General features: G+C 41.0%; 1 protein-coding gene across 1 annotated transcript; it reads left to right on the top strand.

The window, feature by feature from the left end:
• Positions 1–5,438: 5,438 nt before the first annotated feature.
• Positions 5,439–16,751, top strand: LOC124260941 (putative neutral sphingomyelinase). Its single transcript, XM_046695273.1, is given in 11 exon segments — positions 5,439–5,631; positions 10,928–11,018; positions 12,283–12,385; positions 12,721–12,797; positions 12,974–12,990; positions 12,993–13,156; positions 13,528–13,731; positions 14,195–14,318; positions 15,058–15,180; positions 15,458–15,573; positions 16,124–16,751. Coding segments are annotated over 10 exon segments (1,218 nt in total). The 5' UTR covers positions 5,439–5,631; positions 10,928–10,983; the 3' UTR covers positions 16,379–16,751.
• The last annotated feature ends 7,950 nt before the right edge of the window (positions 16,752–24,701 follow it).

Below are 24,701 nucleotides of genomic sequence, written 5' to 3'. Positions count from 1 at the left end.
AGTGCTGAGAACGACAAGAGTACGGCATGCTAGTGCTGAGAACAAGAGTACGGTATGCTAGAGCTGAGAACGACAAGAGTACGGTATGCCAGAGCTGAGAACGACAAGAGTACGGTATGCTGGTAGAGCTGAGAACGACAAGAGTACGGTATGCTAGAGCTGAGAACGACAAGAGTACGGTATGCTAGAGCTGAGAACGACAAGAGTACGGTATGCTAGAGCTGAGAACGACAAGAGTACGGTATGCTAGAGCTGAGAACGACAAGAGTACGGTATGCTAGAGCTGAGAACGACAAGAGTACGGTATGCTAGAGCTGAGAACGACAAGAGTACGGGCTGCTAGAGCTGAGAACGACAAGAGTAAAGCTGGTATGCTAGGCTGCTGAGAACGACAAAGAGTACGGTATGCTGGAGCTGAGAACGACAAGAGTACGGTATGCTAGTGCTGAGAACGACAAGAGTACGGTATGCTGCTGGGCTGAGAACGACAAGAGTACGGGCTGCTAGAGCTGAGAACGACAAGAGCAACACGCGTATGCTAGAGCTGAGAACGACAAGAGTACGGTATGCTAGAGCTGAGAACGACAAGAGTACGGGCTGCTAGAGCTGAGAACGACAAGAGTACGGTATGCTAGAGCTGAGAACGACAAGAGTACGGTATGCTAGAAGCTGAGAACGATGCTAGAGTAACGACAAGAGTATGCTAGAGCTGAGAACGACAAGAGTACGGTATGCTGCTGAGCTGAGAACGACAAGAGTACGGTATGCTAGGAGCTGAGAACGACAAGAGTACGGTATGCTAGAGCTGAGAACGACAAGAGTACGGTATGCTAGAGCTGAGAACGACAAGAGTACGGTATGCTAGAGCTGAGAACGACAAGAGTACGGTATGCTAGAGCTGAGAACGACAAGAGTACGGTATGCTAGAGCTGAGAACGACAAGAGTACGGTATGCTAGAGCTGAGAACGACAAGAGTACGGGCTGCTAGAGCTGAGAACGACAAGAGTACGGTATGCTAGAGCTGAGAACGACAAGAGTACGGTATGCTAGAGCTGAGAACGACAAGAGTACGGTATGCTAGAGCTGAGAACGACAAGAGTATGGTATGCTAGAGCTGAGAACGACAAGAGTACGGTATGCTAGAGCTGAGAACGACAAGAGTACGGTATGCTAGAGCTGAGAACGACAAGAGTACGGTATGCTAGAGCTGAGAACGACAAGAGTACGGTATGCTAGAGCTGAGAACGACAAGAGTACGGTATGCTAGAGCTGAGAACGACAAGAGTACGGTATGCTAGAGCTGAGAACGACAAGAGTACGGTATGCTGGGGCTGAGAACGACAAGAGTACGGTATGCTAGAGCTGAGAACGACAAGAGTACGGTATGCTAGAGCTAGAACGACAAGAGTGCTAGAGCTGAGAACGACAAGAGTACGGTATGCTAGAGCTGAGAACGACAAAAGAGTACGGTATGCTAGAGCTGAGAACGACAAGAGTAGAGCTGAGAACGGTATGCTAGAGCTGAGAACGACAAGAGTACGGGTATGCTAGAGCTGAGAACGACAAGAGTACGGTATGCTGGAGCTGAGAACGACACAAGAGTACGGGCTGCTGGAACGCTGAGAACGACAAGAGTACGGTATGCTAGAGCTGAGAACGACAAGAGAGCACGGTATGCTAGAGCTGAGAACGACAAGAGTACGGTATGCTAGAGCTGAGAACGACAAGAGTACGGTATGCTAGAGCTGAGAACGACAAGAGTACGGTATGCTAGAGCTGAGAACGACAAGAGTATGGTATGCTAGAGCTGAGAACGACAAGAGTACGGTATGCTAGAGCTGAGAACGACAAGAGTACGGGTATGCTAGAGCTGAGAACTACAAGAGTACGGTATGCCAGAGCTAAGAACGACAAGAGTACGGTATGCTAGAGCTGAGAACGACAAGAGTACGGTATGCTAGAGCTGAGAACGACAAGAGTATGGTATGCTAGAGCTGAGAACGACAAGAGTACGGGTATGCTAGAGCTAAGAACGACAAGAGTACGGGTATGCTAGAGCTAAGAACTACAAGAGTACGGTATGCTAGAGCTGAGAACGACAAGAGTACGGTATGCTAGAGCTGAGAACGACAAGAGTACGGGCTGCTAGAGCTGAGAACGACAAGAGTACGGTATGCTAGAGCTGAGAACGACAAGAGTACGGTATGCTAGAGCTGAGAACGACAAGAGTACGGTATGCTAGAGCTGAGAACTACAAGAGTACGGTATGCTAGAGCTGAGAACGACAAGAGTACGGTATGCTAGAGCTGAGAACGACAAGAGTACGGTATGCTAGAGCTAAGAGATGCTACTACAAGAGTACGGTATGCTAGAGCTAAGAACGACAAGAGTACGGGTATGCCAGGAGCTAAGAACGACAAGAGTACGGTATGCTAGAGCTGAGCTGAGAACTACAAGAGTACGGTATGCTAGAGCTGAGAACGACAAAGAGTATGGTATGCTAGAGCTGAGAACGACAAGAGTAACGGTATGCTAGAGCTAAGAACGACAAGAGTACGGGTATGCTAGAGCTGAGAACTACAAGAGTACGGGGTATGCCACGAGCTGAGAACGACAAAGAGTACGGTATGCTAGAGCTGAGAACGACAAGAGTAGGTAATGCAGTGGTATGCTAGAGCTGAGAACGACAAGAGTACGGTATGCTAAGAGCTGAGAGCTGACAAAGAGTACGGTATGCTAGAGCTAAGAACGACAAGAGTACGGTATGCTAGAGCTGAGAACGACAAGAGTACGGTATGCTAGTGCTGAGAGCTGAGAACGACAAGAGTACGGTATGCTAGAGCTGAGCTAAGAACGACAAGAGTACGGTATGCTAGTGCTGAGAACGACAAGAGTACGGTATGCTAGAGCTGAGAACGACAAGAGTACGGTATGCTAGAGCTGAGAACGACAAGAGTGGGTATGCTAGAGCTAAGAACGACAAGAGTACGGGTATGCTAGAGCTGAGAACGACAAGAGTACGGTATGCTAGAGCTAAGAACGACAAGAGTACGGTATGCTAGTGCTGAGAACGACAAGAGTACGGTATGCTAGAGCTAAGAACGACAAGAGTACGGTATGCTAGAGCTGAGAACGACAAGAGTACGGTATGCTAGAGCTAAGAGAACGACAAGAGTACGGTATGCTAGAGCTGAGAACGACAAGAGTACGGTATGCTAGGAGCTAAGAACGACAAGAGTACGGTATGCTAGAGCTGAGAACGACAAGAGTACGGTATGCTAGAGCTAAGAACGACAAGAGTACGGTATGCTAGAGCTGAGAACGACAAGAGTACGGTATGCTAGAGCTGAGAACGACAAGAGTACGGTATGCTAGAGCTGAGAACGACAAGAGTACGGTATGCTAGAGCTAAGAACGACAAGAGTACGGTATGCTAGAGCTGAGAACGACAAGAGTACGGTATGCTAGAGCTAAGAACGACAAGAGTACGGTATGCTAGAGCTGAGAACGACAAGAGTACGGTATGCTAGAGCTGAGAACGACAAGAGTACGGTATGCTAGAGCTGAGAACGACAAGAGTACGGTATGCTAGAGCTGAGAACGACAAGAGTACGGTATGCTAGAGCTAAGAACGACAAGAGTACGGTATGCTAGAGCTGAGAACGACAAGAGTACGGTATGCTAGAGCTGAGAACGACAAGAGTACGGTATGCTAGAGCTGAGAACGACAAGAGTACGGTATGCTAGAGCTGAGAACGACAAGAGTACGGTATGCTAGAGCTGAGAACGACAAGAGTACGGTATGCTAGAGCTAAGAACGACAAGAGTACGGTATGCTAGAGCTAAGAACGACAAGAGTACGGTATGCTAGAGCTGAGAACGACAAGAGTACGGTATGCTAGAGCTGAGAACGACAAGAGTACGGTATGCTAGAGCTGAGAACCACAAAGCGCTCTAACAGTCTGTAAATGTCAGCATTAGTTTAGCGTGATCAGTATATATATAACACCTCAAGTTAAAGGGGGGGCACACCACTTTGATGGATTTTCAACAAATATACATTCATGACTCTCCCAGCTGATCCAGTCGACAACATTGCTTCATGGCGTACCATGGCGTAAAGAAAATGAAACCATTACTTTCCAAATCACAAGGCACCATCCTTTTCGGAAAATCCGTTTTCAAGCCTCAATCAACTTGTGAGAAGATTTATCGTTTATACAGGAAAGAGGTGGCGTCATCCTCGTGATATCATCTATATATCCTGAAGGACCTATAACATTTATTCATTAGTCATTATAAATTATTATAATCCTGTTTGGCCGAGTGGATGTGAGTCACGACGGACATATTCATACCATCAGTGCAGGTGGTTGTGTTGAGGGACTCTCTCTATGTGGAAAGTGAGTGAGTGACTTTGATTTTACGCCTCTTTTAGCAATATTCCAGCAATATCACGGCGGGGGACACCAGAATTGGGTTTCACACATATTGTACCCATGTGGGGAATTGAACCCGGGCCTTCGTACGCTTTAACCACTAGATTACCCCCTCTGCGGAAAGAATCATGTCATATTTAGAGTGCTTCCAACTTATGAATACTTATGAATAAGGTTATCTCGCGCTCTTTTCTTGATTGTGTCAGTTAGGCGTATAATACTAGTAGTAGTCGTGTGTATTTCTGTTGTTGTTTAATATTCAATCCTCTTTTGTACTCGTTTTTACTGAAGTTGTTTCTATGACGTCCCACGAAGTTTTTTGGTATTTTTAAACTTTGTGCTCACACTTGTCAGATCCTGTGTGTAACCAACTTTATTACTATTGTATATCTGGGTCCGGTAAGCGGACTGAAAGTAAACTGTACTTACAGGCTAGATCAAATATCACGATTGTGTCCCGGTTTCAGTATCTCTTTTCCAGACGGATCTAAACTTGATATAGGCGAGTGTTTTAATTCATATTGCCACAGAGTAATTTGAAAACGACTTTAAGATTTTTAAAAATAATTTTCGATACCCATTATACATGACATTAACATTTGTCGGCACAAAAACAACAGCCTCGGTAGCTGAGTGGGTTAGATCGATGACTCTGTGTGCCAGCGATGAGGATGTTCAAATCCCGGATAAAAGAAACTGAATCTGTACTTACTGAGAAAGTGTAATCCGAAATCTGTCACAGTAGTTGACTAGTTATATGAAAAAATAAACGTGGACCTCATAAAAAAAAGATTAAATGAACAAATTTATTATTTTTAATAGAAATTTTAATACTGCATTTGTAACATTCGGATACGGGATTCTAAACAACAGACCAAGAAAGACATCCAACTACTGTAGTTAAATCCGAGTTATCTACCCCTGGAAAGTAAAAACTAAGAAGCTCCTACACAGCGCGTGTGACTTCGTGCGCGTCAACTGGGAGGCTTGTCCCTTGACACTGGTGCGCACACTAGTACAAAGACCTTTGTGCAAAATCAACTTGATAGGACACAGACCCAGTCTACGCTGCCGCAATCTCCATAAACGGGCTATCGCTGTGAGGAGCTCGATAAACTAAAGCTCCTAACAGATCTGACGGTATCGGCATAAACGTAAACACAGGTGATGCGGGATCGCTGACGACCAAAGGTAATGGATCAACAAGACAACATTACCGGAATAAGGAAACATCACTCGCTGAGTTTATAGATAAAACACTGAAGCAGATGAATGATGTCAAGTGCTAATATTACTCGTTCTTAACAGTTTTTAAACGAGATTTGGTGAATATATTATCGTATTTTTAACCATTATCCCGGTAACGGAAGTCAAGTCGTTTTACATTACAAATTCCAGATGCACGCCGATCCAGTTTGTGACATTTATAATTTCATACACATCTAGCCCACACTATCCTTACCTGGTGAGTGTAACGTTGGAGATTCCTATTCTCTCGGCCACCAACATTTCTTTTGACAATCATTCAGTAAATGCCCAAACCTCGGGTTCTCTGTGTTATGCAGGTGCAGTTTTGTCATTGAAACAGGTGTAATCAATAAACTGTACAAATGTGATTTATTAGCTGTATACATACATGAATGTAATTATTATAAAAGAATTTCAGGTGTTCTACGTTAACTTTACAGGGCAGTGTAGTTGAACTACTGGCCAGTGTGGGTACATGAACGTGGAAGGTTTCAACATTAACTGTATAAGGGTGTATTCAGCTACAGGTGAACAACCATAACTGCAAAGGAGAATTAACCTCACAGGTGTACATGTGTAGTTAACTCTGTAGGTATACACCGTGAATTGATCAGTAATAATTAACTCTGCAAGTTAATTAACTCTGTGTTTAATGATCAGCAGGTGGATTATATTAACAGAACAGGTGTAATATAATATTCTCTGCAGATGTACAGTATGAACTGTACAGGTGTCTCATTAACTGTATAGAGGTAATTAAATCTGCAGGTTTACCACATTAACGTACAGGTGTATTGAATTACCTGCAGATGTATTTCATTGACAGTACAGGTGTAACATACGCTGCAGGTGTACTACATTACATTAAATGTAAAGTCATTACTGTGCAGGTGTACATTGTTACCAGAATTGGAAGACAGCATTAACTGTAAAAGTGTATTTAATAAGGCTGTTACGATTCACTCGCATATTCAGTGAATCAAACCGTAGCCCTTCATGAATTCAATTTGTTATTCGTGGCCACCAGAACCGAATATTCATGAATATTTACAATTTTTTTAAAGGTGTCCGTTTTACTTGAACCCTTATGTCCTTTTTCAAAATGAGATATGCAAGAATGAAATATGTACTAGCCTTGTAGTACCGCAAGTCATGTTAGTTTTCCAAGGCAGCACATGTTACTGTCAGCTATAACTATTAGATACCAAATTTGAGTGTCATGAGATCACTGGTTATTGCTGTGACAAATTAACACTGTCAACATGGGCGTTCAATATTGTGCATCAATCACTTAACTTCAATATTGTATTCATGAATAATTATTTGTATTCGTTACCCAATATTCGTGATACGTATCATATTCGCCACATAGTGTATTCGTTACAGCCCTAGTATTTAATGAACTACAGATGAACTACATTAACTGTACACATGTAATCGATGACCTGGGAAGCTGTAACACATTAACTGTACAGGAGTAATTAATGAACTGTATATGTATTCCATGAATTGTTATAGTGTACTATGCAGGTAAGAGTTGTTTACTTCTGATAGTTCTATACAGGTAAGAGTTGTGTACTTCTATACGGGTAAGAGTTGTGTACTTCTATACAGGTAAGAGTTGTGTACTTCTATACAGGTAAGAGTTGTGTACTTCTATACAGGTAAGAGTTGTGTACTTCTATACAGGTAAGAGTTGTATACTTCTATACAGGTAAGAGTTGTGTACTTCTATACAGGTAAGAGTTGTATACTTCTATACTGTGGTAAGAGTTGTGTACTTCTATACAGGTAAGAGTTGTGTACTTCTATACAGGTAAGAGTTGTATACTTCTATACAGGTAAGAGTTGTGTACTTCTATACAGGTAAGAGTTGTATACTTCTATACAGGTAAGAGTTGTGTACTTCTATACAGGTAAGAGTTGTGTACTTCTATACAGGTAAGAGTTGTGTACTTCTATACAGGTAAGAGTTGTATAATTCTATACAGGTAAGACTTGTGTACTTCTATACAGGTAAGAGTTGTATACTTCTATACAGGTAAGAGTTGTGTACTTCTATACAGGTAAGAGTTGTATACTTCTATACAGGTAAGAGTTGTGTACTTCTATACAGGTAAGAGTTGTGTACTTCTATACAGGTAAGAGTTGTGTACTTCTATACAGGTAAGAGTTGTATACTTCTATACAGGTAAGAGTTGTGTACTTCTATACAGGTAAGAGTTGTATACTTCTATACAGGTAAGAGTTGTGTACTTCTATACAGGTAAGAGTTGTATACTTCTATACAGGTAAGAGTTGTGTACTTCTATACAGGTAAGAGTTGTGTACTTCTATACAGGTAAGAGTTGTGTACTTCTATACAGGTAAGAGTTGTGTACTTCTATACAGGTAAGAGTTGTATACTTCTATACAGGTAAGAGTTGTGTACTTCTATACAGGTAAGAGTTGTGTACTTCTATACAGGTAAGAGTTGTATACTTCTATACAGGTAAGAGTTGTGTACTCTATACAGGTAAGAGTTGTGTACTTCTATACAGGTAAGAGTTGTGTACTTCTATACAGGTAAGAGTTGTGTACTTCTATACAGGTAAGAGTTGTGTACTCTATACAGGTAAGAGTTGTATACTTCTATACAGGTAAGAGTTGTATACTTCTATACAGGTAAGAGTTGTGTACTTCTATACAGGTAAGAGTTGTGTACTTCTATACAGGTAAGAGTTGTGTACTTCTATACAGGTAAGAGTTGTGTACTTCTATACAGGTAAGAGTTGTATACTTCTATACAGGTAAGAGTTGTATACTTCTATACAGGTAAGAGTTGTATACTTCTATACAGGTAAGAGTTGTATACTTCTATACAGGTAAGAGTTGTGTACTTCTATACAGGTAAGAGTTGTGTACTTCTATACAGGTAAGAGTTGTGTACTTCTATACAGGTAAGAGTTGTATACTTCTATACAGGTAAGAGTTGTGCACTTCTATACAGGTAAGAGTTGTGTACTTCTATACAGGTAAGAGTTGTGTACTTCTATACAGGTAAGAGTTGTGTACTTCTATACAGGTAAGAGTTGTATACTTCTATACAGGTAAGAGTTGTATACTTCTATACAGGTAAGAGTTGTGTACTTCTATACAGGTAAGAGTTGTGTACTTCTATAATGGGTAAGAGTTGTGTACTTCTATACAGGTAAGAGCTGTGTACTTCTATACAGGTAAGAGTTGTATACTTCTATACAGGTAAGAGTTGTATACTTCTATACAGGTAAGAGTTGTATACTTCTATACAGGTAAGAGTTGTATACTTCTATACAGGTAAGAGTTGTGTACTTCTATACAGGTAAGAGTTGTGTACTTCTATACAGGTAAGAGTTGTGTACTTCTATACAGGTAAGAGTTGTGTACTTCTATACAGGTAAGAGTTGTATACTTCTATACAGGTAAGAGTTGTGTACTTCTATACAGGTAAGAGTTGTGTACTTCTATACAGGTAAGAGTTGTATACTTCTATACAGGTAAGAGTTGTGTACTTCTATACAGGTAAGAGTTGTATACTTCTATACAGGTAAGAGTTGTGTACTTCTATACAGGTAAGAGTTGTATACTTCTATACAGGTAAGAGTTGTATACTTCTATACAGGTAAGAGTTTTGTACTTCTATACAGGTAAGAGTTGTATACTTCTATACAGGTAAGAGTTGTATACTTCTATACAGGTAAGACTGTTTATTACGGGTGAAGTACATATGCACCCATCTGGTCTACAGTTACTGTAAGGTGATATCCAGGCTGGTGGGTTTATGTTCCCTCGTCTGAAGTCGAGTCATGTTTCGAAGAGTGACTGGTTTCTGTACGAGATATATCGTCAACTTTCTATCAGGTGTAACAACATAGTACACAGTCACTTCCTGCCATTTCTTCCCTCACTGCAGCAAAAAGAGACGCATGTGTTTCCCCAAGTTATGCCTTGGTCTTTCGTTGGGTCATATCAAATGTGGGTGATTGCAGAAAATATATATTTTTATTCAATTGATACATACTTTACAATGAAAATATACTATGCTTGGTCAAATAATGAATTCAAAACCTTTGAAATATAGCTGTGTATACTGATTATAGGAAAAATGTCATCTGTAAAAAAGTCCTTTTGTACTAAAAAGTGATTCAGTTATTTATTTGATAAGATTGACATCCAAGATTTTAAAAAAACATGAAGAAATCATATATAATAACAGATTAAATTTTTGAATTGATGTTTGATCTTTTAATTGACATCTTAAAAAACATGACGTGCCCACCGATTGAATATCTAAACTGACCTTTGATCTGTAGTAAAAACAGTTGTAAGTGTCTCAGTGTGTTTACTGATCACTGATTACAGTGTGACTATAATTGATTGCATCACATCCAGAACTGGTGAACACCCGACTTCTATATTATCAGTAGACCTAAACTATCTTGTGTCATCATGTGATGCATTATGTAACTTATAACTTATACTGTTAACTGTAGTCATTTCGTATGATGTTTATATCAACATTTCAATACGTCATTATGTCATAAGACCTTTACATTTGTTGTTTGTGTGACAATGAAACACTAAACTAAAAAAGCATTGTTTTTCTATACAATTCTTTTTAGAAAATGAAAAGGGGACCTTTTGCCCTAGGCAAATTTAGGACTTTTTTACCGGTACTTTTTAACCGAACACCTGTATTTGCAGTCTTGAAGTTGTAGCAGATAACTTCAGCAAACTTTGGTATTATAACTTTATATGTATGCATGAATGTTTTTAGGAAAGTTAGGACAGATTTAGGAAAGTTGAACCAAGTCCAGAAGTAATTTTGAATGAACATGATTCAGCTTTTGGACTTGGTTAGTTTTTCACACCACCCTTCTATCATAATCCATGAAATTACTAAGTTAAATTAGAAGAAAACTACAAAGTGCACCACAATTAGTGTTCCAGCAAACATGAAAAGCTAAAAAGTTGATTACTCTTGAAGATGTTAGTGCTAAAGGCATATTAAGATACAACGTTTTCTTTACTCAGGATTCTCAGCCTGCACAGCCCCTCATGATATTGGAATTTGATATTATATGGATGTTAAGGATCAACTTATGTTATCCACATTGCTGACAGGTTTATCATCAGGGTGTTCCAATGGTAAAACGATATTTTCTTCAATTTCACACTGGAAAGAAGAATTCATGTAGTTCATAAGAATTAAATGTTTCAGATTTTCCCCAAACTGACTTGAAGGGGCGAGATATTATCTGTGAAGACTGGACAGTGATGACTACACTAAGAGTCCTTACCCTCAACTGCTGGTGAGACAAAATTCCCTTGTCAAATAAGTTTTGTAAATGTCTTACAAAATGCACATGTTAAGAGAACAATGAAATATGATGATGATTGTGACAGCTACAAAGCCTTTCTGAATAAACCCCCAACACAATAGTGTTATCAATGCACATAAAAAAACACATAAACATGTTTTTCATTAGAAATCATTGAAAGAAATCATCATAACATGTAGTTGATGTTGATGGTTCGGAACACTGACAATCAGCTTATTGGCTTGCTTTGACAGCTTATCCCACCTGTGTTTAGGAATACTAGTTTCAAATCAAGGTTCTGGAATACCTTAACAAATGGAAACCATATGAAAAACGTTTTCAAGAGTAAACATTATTGACAATGTGAATTAATTTATTATTGTATTATTATAGTATGGGTGTGAGAGCGAATGATGTATTTATGTGTAAAAAACCACATAAAGCTCAGATGTGTCTAGTCATTATCCAGCTTTATTTACATTGTACATGTCTTCGATTCTGAGAGTAAAAAGGAATGCTAGTTTAAGGCCATTGAAGCTCCATATAAGCTGTGTGTTTTACACTAACTTCTCAAATTGTATCCCAACAACCATATTTATTTTGACTTGCTTGAGTCTTTTCATGATAACAAATGCAGGAAACATTTCAAAAAGCTATTTGTATAATTCACTGTCAGCAATTAAGAAGCCTTTACCTCTTACGCCTCTACTTATATGTACAAGTCTTGTTTGGTTGATCCAGTGCATGTGCTATGTATGTATCTGGATCAGTTTGTAGTCAGTTATGTACAGAAAGGCTGCACCTCCTCTACTTTCAGTTTGTCTGTGGTGTGCACTTGTGAGACATGTAACTTGCATGGGGATGAACATCATATCATCCAAATGAAAACTCATTAACTGCATTTTAAGCAAAATTAGGTTTTTAAATAAGTTAATCTCAGTGGTTTATGAGCACCTAAAAGACTGGATCAGTTCTGCAAGAATGTACAGAAGACCCTGGAGAAAGTAGCACTATCCAGCATCAGGAACCTCTCAGTGACACGATAAACATGTTGATCTTGAGCTAATAGTTCAGTCAGACATCAGACCCAGGTCGGCCAGGTTAGACTACTGTTTTTCGGAATATTGTTGTCTGTTTGAAGAGAATTATGGTCGTAATGTTAAATGTTTGAGACGTCCAGAGTGTCGTATACTGCCTCCATTGCACCTGTGTAATCAGTATGCCCTTGTGATGATCATGACATGTTTCTGTGTAGGGGCGTCTTTATCCCAGGTACTGTGAAGTATCGGCGTGAGCGTATCGAGGCCATTGGAGAGGAAATTTCTCAAAAACATTATGACATTGTGGTACTATGTGAGGTGAGCAGAGACTTCAAGATACACAATCGAGGTACAATCTTGATATTCATTGCTATTATTCTTATAGAAGGCCTGGGTTAAAGTTGATCCAAAGCACCTTGTTGCAGGTGTAAGGGAAATAAGAGGTGGTCAGGTTTGGTGATGTGAATAATTGTGTGTAGAATTACAACAAAGTTGCCCATGATATCAAACAATGTTTTTGTCTGCCCTAGAGTTGATTATTTATGGGCTACTGTGCTATTAAATATTGGTGACTGTTTCGTAATACTGCAAACAAACAAATATACTTGCTTTACAAGGTGATTTATACTGCTGGTGCTAATTTTCTGCTGCAGGTATGGTTGAAGAGTGACTACAAGCGTCTCTGTCAAAGACTTATTCCCAGAATGCCACATTCCCACTATTTTTACAGGTCAGTCAGTTTCAATGTTAGAACATAATGTCAATGGAGGATTAGTGTGAGGATCTGAGCAGAGGGAAATGACAAACCTACCACAGTCTGTCTTGTCAGCAGCTATCTCTAATGTTGTATTTCCATGTCACAGTTACACCTGTCCCTTACCATTCCTATCACTCTGTGTGTTCCAGTGGCGCCATCGGCAGCGGGTGTGTATGTTCTCCATCCACCCCATCATCGAGACTGTCTTCCAACAGTTTTCTCTCAATGGCTTTGCTCACAAGTTCTACCATGGCGACTGGTTTGGGGGGAAAGGCGTGGGACTTTGCAAGTTCAACGTGAATGGCCTGACAGTCAATGTGTATGGCTCACATGTAAGGAACAGCTGACTGATGTTGTTGCTGTGGGGGACTAGATGTAGACAGTGATCTCATGCTGCATGCTGTCTGTACTCAGACACTCTCATACAATGCATTACTTATGTTGAAGTAGTACACTGAACAATGTCACTGATTTTTGTGTGATTTTAGTCAAACACACACACTGTGTGCACACTGGTTTACACTTCCATATATGACAAAAAGTGTTGAAGTCACTCCTTAAATGAAGTTTAGTTCATTGATAACAGTTTGATATTCACATACATTCTATGAAACACGTTGATGCTGCACTCTCTCACTCTCTCTCTCTCTCTCTCTCTCTCTCTCTCTCTCTCTCACCTACTCACTCGCTCCACTGTTTACAGTTCCATGCGGAGTACCGACATGACAACGACGAGTATCTGGCTCACCGTGTCGCCCAGGCCTTCCAGATCAGCCAGTTTGTGAGGCTGACATCGGAGTCATGTGACCTGGTGCTGCTTGGGGGCGACCTGAATGTGGAGCCAGTGGACCTGGGATACAAGCTGATCCGTACAAATGCCCCTGTGTGTGACTGCTGGCTGGACAAGGTAGGTGCTGGGGCACATCTCTGTTGCCTGCAAGGGTCTGATAACATGTTGTCATATTTATGTTAATTCTATACTTTTTAGCTTTAACTTTGGTTTGGTTAGAGTATGCAGAGTTCAGTGCTGACACCTGATTGGCTGAGCTTACAGTGACTATTGTTTTTGAGGAAGTTGAATCCAAGTTTGTAACAGTGTTTCTGTGACTAGGTGTTGACTAGGTGAATGAGTGAGTGAGTGAGACAGCTAATCTACTAACCACCTCTCATTTATTGGAGATGTGTATAAGTAATGGGGTTGGCTGTAATATGCTGAAATATGTGATCCTTGATGTATATATAGTTAGATATGGAAAACCCCAAGTAAGAGTAGAATGTTGTAGGTCCAGCTGTGGAACAGTGGTATAAGAGTGTATGGTGATCATGTTACTACTGTGTATAATCATGCAGGTTACCTCCCTTTGTTACAGAAGCGGACATCAGGATATGAGCACGGCAACACAGATGAGGTCCCTAGCAACAGCTTCTCCAACCCACAGCCAGGCTACCCTGATGGGAAGCGGATCGACTACTGGTTTTACAGACCTGGTCCAAGTAGGCTAAAATAAAATCTTACTTGAATACATAGAGCATTCTTGTTTTGAAAGAGAGCCTGTACACCTTAATCTGATGTCCATTTTCAATGTAAGTCAGATGTAATGGGATTCCAAGTTGCTGCTTGTCCAGACCTATATAGTAAACCCACTGAGATACCATTCTTAGCACCAGCTTTCAGTACAACACAGTGCCATGGGTGAGCTTTCCCCTCTCCAGGCAGATGCTCTATTGGTGTATGTGTTGGTCAAAAAGATGAAGATCCGGGTAGAGTTGATCTTCATTAACCCATGCTTGTCTTAAGAGGTGACAAACAGGATTGGGTATTGCACAGTTTAGTTTTACGCCGCACTCAGGAATCTTCTAGCTATATGGCAGCAGTCTGTAAATAATCAAGTCTGGACCAGACAATCCAGTGATCAACAGCATGAGCTTCATAAGGTAGTGCTTACAAAGGGTATTTAGAATAATATGGATCTATTCTGGTGTGGAATACAGGACTGGTAGCAGTATAGGGCTGGTGATAGTCAGTGTGTGCTCGGAACAGCCACATCATTATTGGTCATTCTTTGAATACTTTCCAGGTGTAAGCTGGTCTGGATTTGTTATGTTATAATGCTCACAGAATACCAATTGCACAATGGATTTCATACTGTTGTACGTGGCATTTGGGTAGTTTACTATTCCCTAGAAGCTTGAAGAGGCCGTGTTGTTATTCTCCCCTTTCTGTCTTGTCCAGATTTCAGTGTGAGTGTAGAGGAGTGCAGCGTCATCATGAACAAGATCCCTGGGCGCACCTACAACTTCTCCGACCACGAGGCAGTGCTGGCCGTGCTGCGGATACAGAAGGGGGACTCTACAGGTAGATGATCCTAGATAATGCCATCGATATGAAGAGTATTAGATATAACACAGGTAGTTCCTACTTGATGCCTTCAGTACAAGTGTATTGGGTAGAGAAAGATGCTACCACACATAGTTCTTAGTGATGTTTTTGGTACAAGTGTATTGGGTTGAGGTGAAGACACAGGTAGTAAGTGGATGATGCCTTCTGAGCAAGCAAAGCAAAAATTTATATCTGTTGGTATTGTTTTCATCATGAAACTGATAATCAATTTTTCATAACATTTATGTTACAGATTCTGCCGACTCACGGGATGCCAGACTGTCAGAGAGAGACAATCTTCTGGGGACGGCGCTGACAGAACTAGAGCGGGGACAGAAACAGACAGAAAGTGACCAGAGTTTCTTCCAGGCAAGCATGCACTTGTCCACTTATATAGTCGAAATACCATCTACAACATTCCCAACCATGCTGGATTAGTTTTAAAACGGTTCTAGAAGATTCCAGATTGGAGCATATCAGAAACATTTTATACAATTTTAACAATGTTTAACAATAAACTACACTGCAGTATAACACAGTCGACAGCCTTTTATACCAAGCATAAGTTACTGTGATTCCTTACCCATAAATATCAGGTTAGAATTCATCTTCAGCAACCCATGCTTGTTGTAAGAGGTGACAAATGGGATCGGGTGGTCAGGCTCGTTGACTTGTTTGACACATGTCATCGTATCCCAGTTGCGTAGATTGATGCTCATGCTGTTGAACACTGGCTTGTGTGGCCCAGACTTGATTATTTACAGACCATCGCCATATAGCTGGAATATTCCTGAGTGCAGCGTAAAACTAAACTCACTCCTGTGGAGTAAATGTTTATGTACAGGTCAGTATACACCTTGTGTGTGTGTGATCTCATCTCTCTGTCTGTGTCTCCAAGACCTGTCTGTCTGTCCTTCAGATCCAGGCGCTGGTGCTGGGTGTCCTCCTGTACCTGCTGGAGATGTCGGGAGGTCTTGTACCCTCAGCTCCGCTAATCCTCTCTCTAGTCAAGCTACTGCTAGTCATCGCCATAGCTGTTTGTGCATGGACAGGATTCATTGTAAAGAGAATCGAGGTACACGGGTTGCAGACAGTCGCCGCTGACATCGTCAACCTCATCGAGAGTTCCGCTCGGTCGAAGGTGAAGATCACAGAACCTGATGTTGTGACGTGAATGGATGCCTGGAGACGGTACAGGTGATAGTTCTACACGAGGGACAAAGTCCACAGGGACGTGTCACAGCACAGGAGAGGGATCATCGGGTTGGGGGACTCAAGTTCTATTTAGTTATTTTACGTTGCTTTCCAGGCATCTCCGGTTGGGAATTGTTGTCGAATTCACGCTGTGTTAATGGCTGCAGACACTAACTACATGACCCTCTGTTACTTATTACAGTTTGCATGAGGAACCAAAATCATGTTGAGGCCAGACCAATTTTATTCCTTGTTTTAAGGATCCGCCGGTCGTATCTTTTCAAGAATAAGAAAAAAAATAATAATTAATCTTCCCCACTCAAAACATAAAATCCTAATGTTTTTATTGACCAAAAATGTAAACTTACAAGAAAACTTCTTTGAGATTGTTTTTTGCCCCATATACACTTCATAAATTCCCCAAAGTAAAACACTTTTAGTATTTAGAAGGAATATTACTTTGACTGGTTATTTTATTTTAATTTTTTTTCCCTCCTGCCTTTAGGTTTTCTGATGGCAAAAATCCGTAAAACAAGAAATAAAATTGGTCTGGTCTAATATATTTAAGACAAACATTGGGTTATAAAAACCCATGACAGTTGCTTTGCCAATATTGTTGAAAAATGTGCAGACATGTTTTTCTTTTGGTTGGTAAATATGTATTATTATCTTTACTTTGATCAGTGTCATGTTTTTTCATTGTATTCTTTTAGGTAAATCCTGTCTCACTGTATACATGTAGAGGACTCTGAGGAAAGAACACAATGTAATATATGGAGTCATGAAGGCATCAATGTGTCTGTTGTGTGTTCATGTTTTCAGGTGTATACGTCCGTTATGTCCCAGACTATCAGCTCCATGAGGGGAGAGCCCTAAGTGATGCTGTTCTTAGACATTGGTGAAACCCATGAGCTGACAAACCTATAATAAGCCAGTCAATATAATATAGCCGGACTATAAGAGGTCATGTTCCAGATTATTGCACTTACACAGCAATGTTTTGTGCAGGAGATCAGCTTTACACTGTGTGTGAGGGAGATCAGCTTCACACTGTGTGCAGGAGATCAGCTTCACACAGGAGATCAGTGTGTGTGTGAGATCAGGAGATCAGCTTCACACTGTGTGCTGCAGGAGATCAGCTTCACAGTGTGTGCAGGAGATCAGCTTCGTGTGTGTGCAGGAGATCACTGTGTGTGCAGGAGATCAGCTTCACACTGTGTGCAGGAGATCAGCTTCACACTGTGCAGATCAGCTTCAGTGTGTGCAGAGTGTGTGCAGGAGATCAGCCTCACACTGTGTGCAGCTTCACAGTGTGTGTGTGTGTGTGCAGGAGATCAGTGCAGAGATCAGCTTCAGGAGATCACTGTGTGTGCAGATCAGCTTTGCACTGTGTGTGCAGGAGATCAGCTTTGCACTGTGTGTGCAGGCTATCCCCCTTCATCGTGGAGGCAAGGCCAGGGCTGTAAGATGCAATTGTACTTGTGGTGAGGAGCCATGGACCATAGGCACCACTCTTAAGAAACATGGTTGTGATCTAGGGTCCAACCTCATGATGTACAGATCCTAAGAGTCTAAGGGATGCAAGTCTGTACAGGTTCTGGACTGAAGCGCCATCAGTGGTCCCTCTCTGATGATGGCTTTGGTACAGAAGACAAAGAGACAATTGAGTACTTAGTTTTATTGATATATTCCGTAAGAGCTGAGTTTCCTCGATGTACTGGTAGACACAGGCTATCCTTAACCTTGTCCACTTACCCCACGAAATAATCACAGTTCACACGGACAGTAAGAAACACAGAAAATAGCTTAAAAATGAGATAGTTGACATACACTTTGAGGCAGTGTTATCTTCAACATTAAAACAGTCAGGAAATGATGTAAACTTGTAGACAGGACGATCTGTGAGGTACTGACCATGTGTAAAATGGATGATGGAAACATTAAGTTGATGTATCAAATATGATCATGTAACATGTAAATAATCCAAGGAAATGTAGTACAAGACACAGCCATGGTCTCCTTATCATGAGGAGACAAGTAGGACAGGAAATGTGATCTGATTTTCTTAATTTTTTAAGAAAGAGTGCTCGCCTCAGTATTGTACAAGCATGGTAAAAATGTACATATACATTTAGTGTTTACAAACCACAGAACAGATTTTTTTAACTGTACATTTCATATCATTTTTCTTATCAGGTCTTACAGAGAAAGGTTAACTGTCAGTTTTGTGTCAAACACTGGTGATGTCTCTAGATTTACAGAGAAGGGAAACAGTCCAGTAACACCATAATCATTACCAAGCCTCACCTTATCTAAATAAAGAAACAAAACAATTTTAGTCAAATGACACCAGCCACGAAGCAGAGAACAGATATATGCCACATAGACAACTGTGTGACAAGGCCACAGCATTGCTAGGTTATTGGCAGCTGTAGGTCAAGGCCACAGCATTGCGTGGTTCTGACAGATGTAGGTCAAGGCCACAGCGTTGCTTGGTTATTGACAGCTGTAGGTCAAGGCCACAGCGTTACAAGGTTATTGACAGCTGTAGGTCAAGGCCACAGCGTTACAAGGTTATTGACAGCTGTAGGTCAAGGCCACAGCGTTACAAGGTTATTGACAGCTGTAGGTCAAGGCCACAGCGTTACTAGGCTACTGCTGCTTAGCAAGAAGCAAAGCAGGGCAAATGACTAGAAACAAGTGTAATCTCAATGGTGATATGCAGTCACACAGTATATGGCGCCTGTTGTGAAGACCTGTACAAAACTAACACACCTTATGCTACAATACTCACAAAACAGGGTAAGTCTAGGTACACGTTGCCAGCCAACCTTATAACAACCTCAAGGAGACAATAGGGTTTCGATTGTCATAGTTTCAAATGGAATAAACTGAAAATGACTTAGGAAGTCCTATATGTTTTCTATAGCATGTGTTGAAATGTACTTTAGCTGTTTATCCACCCATCTTTTTTAACTTTAACTGATAAATGTCATCTGGAACCAGTGTCCTTGTGTAATGCAAACATATAGCTAGACTTGACACTAAAATGTTGCTATCTACTGGATACAGAGCTTGTACTTGTCTCCACACAATATGTAATAGTTACTCCAATACCAACAACATAGCTCTACAGTAATGCTGGCAGGTTGTTCCGAGAAGAACTCGGTCAAAGAAAGGAGGTTCATGTCAGGCAGACATATAAACTACAAATATAACTTGACAGCCTATTCAAAATTAAAAAAAAGAAATGACAAAAACTGCCAGTATGTTACAAAGGTAATATACAAAAATATCACTATTGCTGCTTGCTGTACAAGTCCAAAACTAGCCACTATCAGAAATGTATCTGATATTGTTCTAAACATAGTATGCTGAGGATTTGATATTAATAAAATATTTGAGAATATTAACAACTCTTATCAACTTTAGAACACTGAAAACATGAACAACTCAACAACATGTTGCCCTACATCAACAGCGCTGCTACGGACTGGATAAAACCAAACAACAAAGCCAGTCACACTCCACAATCACAAACAAAACACGGTGCAAACACACTGTCAACCAACAGCACTTCGACCACACAGTCAACCAACAGCACTTCGACCACACAGTCAACCAACAGTTGACCATTGACAGAACTGCATGGTACAATTCAACCAACAGTTGACCATTGACAGAACTGCAGGGTACAATTCAACCACAGTCAACCAACAATTGACCATTGACAGTACTGCATGGTACAATTCAACCACAGTCAACCGACGGTTGATCGCTGACAGTACTGCATGGTACAATTCAACCAACAGTTGACCATTGACAGTACTGCAGGGTACAATTCAACCACAGTCAACCGACGGTTGATCACTGACAGTACTGCATGGTAGAATTCAACCAACAGTTGACCATTGACAGTACTGCATGCTACAATTCAACCACAGTCAACCGACGGTTGGTCATTGACAGTACTGCGTGGTACAATTCAACCACAGTCAACCAACATTGTAACATGCTAAATTTGACCACTTTCTAAATAGCACTGTGTATTCACAGGTCAAAGGTCGTTACAATCTGGATGAGTATTTATGTGGCGCTTACAACCAAGTTGAATCTACCATCATACTCCTTCATCTGGCATGGCTGACATGCACTAATTTCCCTTGTATCAACACTCACAGTGTTTGGTGCAGCGAACAGCGACATTACACCAACCAAGGGCAGCAAAAACATCACAATGTGTAAGCCTCAGGATGCTTGCTGTTGTTACAGAACATCCATAACGTTTCCCCTGTAAACCGTATCGCCAGGGGGAGTGCTGTGACTTGTAGCAGGAGCCCAGTTGAATGTTGCAATGAGTGCTAGAGAATGCCATGCTAGCAGAATAAGGGGAATTACATCACAATGAGGGTGAGCTACAGAGCATGAACTGGTCCACCCATAACATCCGGCCCTACAACAGCAATCTCAGTCACATCCTTAAACTGTAGTCCATCAGATTATAAGTTCACAATAATGAATCACACTGAGAATTTTTACAGCTTAGAAATATTATCATGCTCCATAAATACTACATTTAGATATTATTGTACAATTTGCTGAACAGAGTCCTCTGTACAACTGGAGGTTGACTGGTCTGCCATCCTACACCCTGCTGGGACTAGTAGGACCGGTATACACTGGTCACTCGTCACACAGCTGACCAACACGGTCGTAGTGAGGAGGTGACATATCATTACCTGGATCAGACTTGACATCCGTGGGTTGCTGTGATAATAATGCTGACTATGACAAAACAACATTCATTCACATCAGTGTTTGCATACTGTCAATAGAATTATTGCTTTCACTTTCTGACAGCAGCTAACAGAAGAGGAACTTAGCAGATGTCTGAAGAGAAGTCGCTCAATTACGTTGTGTCTTGTTGCAACAATGCCCAAAGGTTCTTTATAAAGCCCAAACAAGACGCTGTTTCAACTTTATGTGCAGCTCAATGCGAGCTCCTGCTATGAGTGCATACTTGTTAGATGACAGGCTGGGGCTTCTACAGACACATCACACACAAAGAAAACAGTATACACAGACAATCTGGCCACAATGACCGCCTGTAGATCAAGGGGAAATAACTCTCTCACATGCTGCATGGGACTGGTTTCTCACCTCACCTCTTTCATGTCAAGAATTTGATGCAACTAACAATTATTTCTTAACCTGAAAATAACACAAAATATAAATACATTGATGTGTATGTTTACATTTCCACAAAGTGGTGAGAAGACAGTGAACGATATATTTACAATTGAATCTAGTTTAGCTCTTCATAAATACTGGCCATTTTACATTGATAAAAAAGAACTTATTCCAACATGAATCGATGAAATGGAATTTGTGTCATATCTAGATGGAAGATTTCATTATCAATGGTTCACGTTGAATGAAGCTTTAAGTACAACCTACAGGATGGATCCAAGTGTTTAGCTACCAAAACACACTTCACTACACTATAAGCAGCACAAGGTCACCTATTGAGGGCTTCATGATTCTTGCATGGATCATGGCCGTTTTAAAAGCGTGAGCCTGAGAATCAAAAGAGATTGAAGCATTTAAATAAGTGCAAGGCAGAGCAGGCTGAAGGGTTGAGTGGTTGTCAGAGTGTTGCGTCAAGATGAGCAGGTTTACGTAGGTTACCAATGTGGTTTGTGAGAGCGTCAGTATGAGGAGAGAGAGACTCCCGGAAAACAGCAACACTGTGACAGTGTGATGAGAAGAGCAAGACTTGAAGAGAACAGCACAGCTATGAGAGATTCCATTGAGGAGAAGCAACATCATTACAGACTGATTGTGCTGACATGAGATCTATGTAACCACAACTGTGTACGGGACACTGAATATGGACTGACGGAAATGGACAGGAATATTGATTCTTTTCAACAACAACATAAATAATAGCTGAAAACAACAAACTTGTATATGTACAGAGAACAAGGAGGCAGGCTATACAAGCACGGACATGGCCCAACACATATGTATACAGGTATATACACACAACAAGCTCTGAGGCGATCGTACATCCGAGTCTTGCTCAAAATAAGAATCTGAAATACAACCAAACATTTGAGATAAATATCCTTTGAGAGAGTTGACACATCCCTAAGACATAACCACGAGGGTAACATGTTCAAAAGGAACCATTGGCGGTAGGTCTGTCAGTTCACATGACAGTACAACAGACAGGGATGACCTAATATCAATAAAGCTTTGCATCACAGAAACTGTATGTGAAAATCCTCAGAAAAACATGGACAGCACAATATCAATTTCATTTGAGGCATGCTGTTGACAGAAAGATGTACACAGTGTCAACTTACAAACACAAGTGATGGCAACAATGTCCACAGTGTCAACCATACAAACACTGGTGATGGCAACAATGTACACAGTGTTGACCTACAAACACAGGTGATGGCAACAATGTACACAGTGTCGACCTACAAACACAGGTAATGGCAACAATGAACACAGTGTTGACCTACAAACACAGGTGATGGCAACAATGTACACAGTGTCGACCTACAAACACAGGTGATGGCAACAATGTACACAGTGTCGACCTACAAACACAGGTGATGGCAACAATGTACACAGTGTCGACCTACAAACACAGGTGATGGCAACAATGTACACAGTGTCGACCTACAAACACAGGTGATGGCAACAATGTACACAGTGTCGACCTACAAACACAGGTGATGGCAACAATGTACACAGTGTCGACCTACAAACACAGGTGATGGCAACAATGTACACAGTGTCGACCTACAAACACAGGTGATGGCAACAATGTACACAGTATCGACCTACAAACACTGGTGATGGCAACAATGTACACAGTGTCGACCTACAAACACAGGTGATGGCACAATGAACACAGTGTTGACCTACAAACACAGGTGATGGCAACAATGTACACAGTGTTGACCTACAAACACAGGTGATGGCAACAATGTACACAGTGTCGACCTACAAACACAGGTGATGGCAACAATGTACACAGTGTCGACCTACAAACACAGGTGATGGCAACAATGTACACAGTGTTGACCTACAAACACAGGTGATGGCAACAATGTACACAGTGTCGACCTACAAACACAGGTGATGGCAACAATGTACACAGTGTTGACCTACAAACACAGGTGATGGCAACAATGTACACAGTGTTAGCGAGGTGCCACATCAAGCGACACAGTGTCAACAACAGGTGAAGAACAAACACACAGTATGAGGTGTGGAGATAGTAGCACCAGTCACAGCATCCGGACCACCGGACACACGCACGCCAGCAAGCATGATGACCAGTCCAGCACGGCCAACACGTCGTCTTGGTCATAGCTAGAATACACATTCTTTGTTCTGAACATTCATTTGGTTCTTTTGCTTGGATAATTATCTACATTACCTAAGTTGCTGATTAAATTAAGAATGTAATTAGTGTGAGATGAGTGGTCTTGCTTGGATGAAGTTGTGACCAGACCAGTTACCATGGTTACAGTAAAGGACATCTTGAATACATCAGTAAATAATGCCACAATGTACCAACATTGACGCCTGTATGTGAACATGTAAATATAACCTTTATGCATATTAATTAAAACTTCAGCTGTGTTAAAACTGTAGACAGTGAAATGATATGAGACTGAGGTCAGTGATGCAACAGGAACAATCTTTGGTGTTAAATTATAGTTAAACAGCCGTCATCTCAGATGAGCAACAAAACAACCAGTCTGAAATAACAGCGTCTTGGTACTCTTACTCCAGATGTCTGACAAAGCCACATTAAGTTCACATGCTTTTCATATACATCATTTCTCTCAAAACCAAAAGAATTTGCAACGTGCAGAGTATCCTCACCTCCATCAATAACATGCATTGACATCAAACTACAAGAGTGCCATTACACACATGCCAATTACATGAGATTATCTGAGATTCATCCTCACATTATTTAGTTTAATGCTGAAAAAACCCTCTAAGTTCAATGTAGCAAACTGATCTGGGATTGTTGTACAAGTCCATCAGACCATGTGGAAGCCACAGAAAGAGTAGAGCTCATCAGCCACCAGGTGTAGGCAAAGGCTGTACAGAGCTTGACAAGCAACAGTCCAATAAGGAATATTTTACAGCAAATAGAGACCTTACTATGCCTACTCTACTCTAATCCTGTGATCAGTGTTATCTCACGTACATAGAAGCCTCACAGAGGTACACACGTTCTGGTAACAACCGCCACGGTTTCGTCCAAG

Source organism: Haliotis rubra, unplaced genomic scaffold (genome assembly GCF_003918875.1).
Source record: "Haliotis rubra isolate DU_JTF1 unplaced genomic scaffold, ASM391887v1 Scf781, whole genome shotgun sequence".
Lineage (NCBI taxonomy): Eukaryota > Metazoa > Mollusca > Gastropoda > Lepetellida > Haliotidae > Haliotis > Haliotis rubra.
The sequence above is the reverse complement of the archived record's forward strand: the minus strand, read 5'-3'. Positions and strand labels throughout refer to the sequence as shown.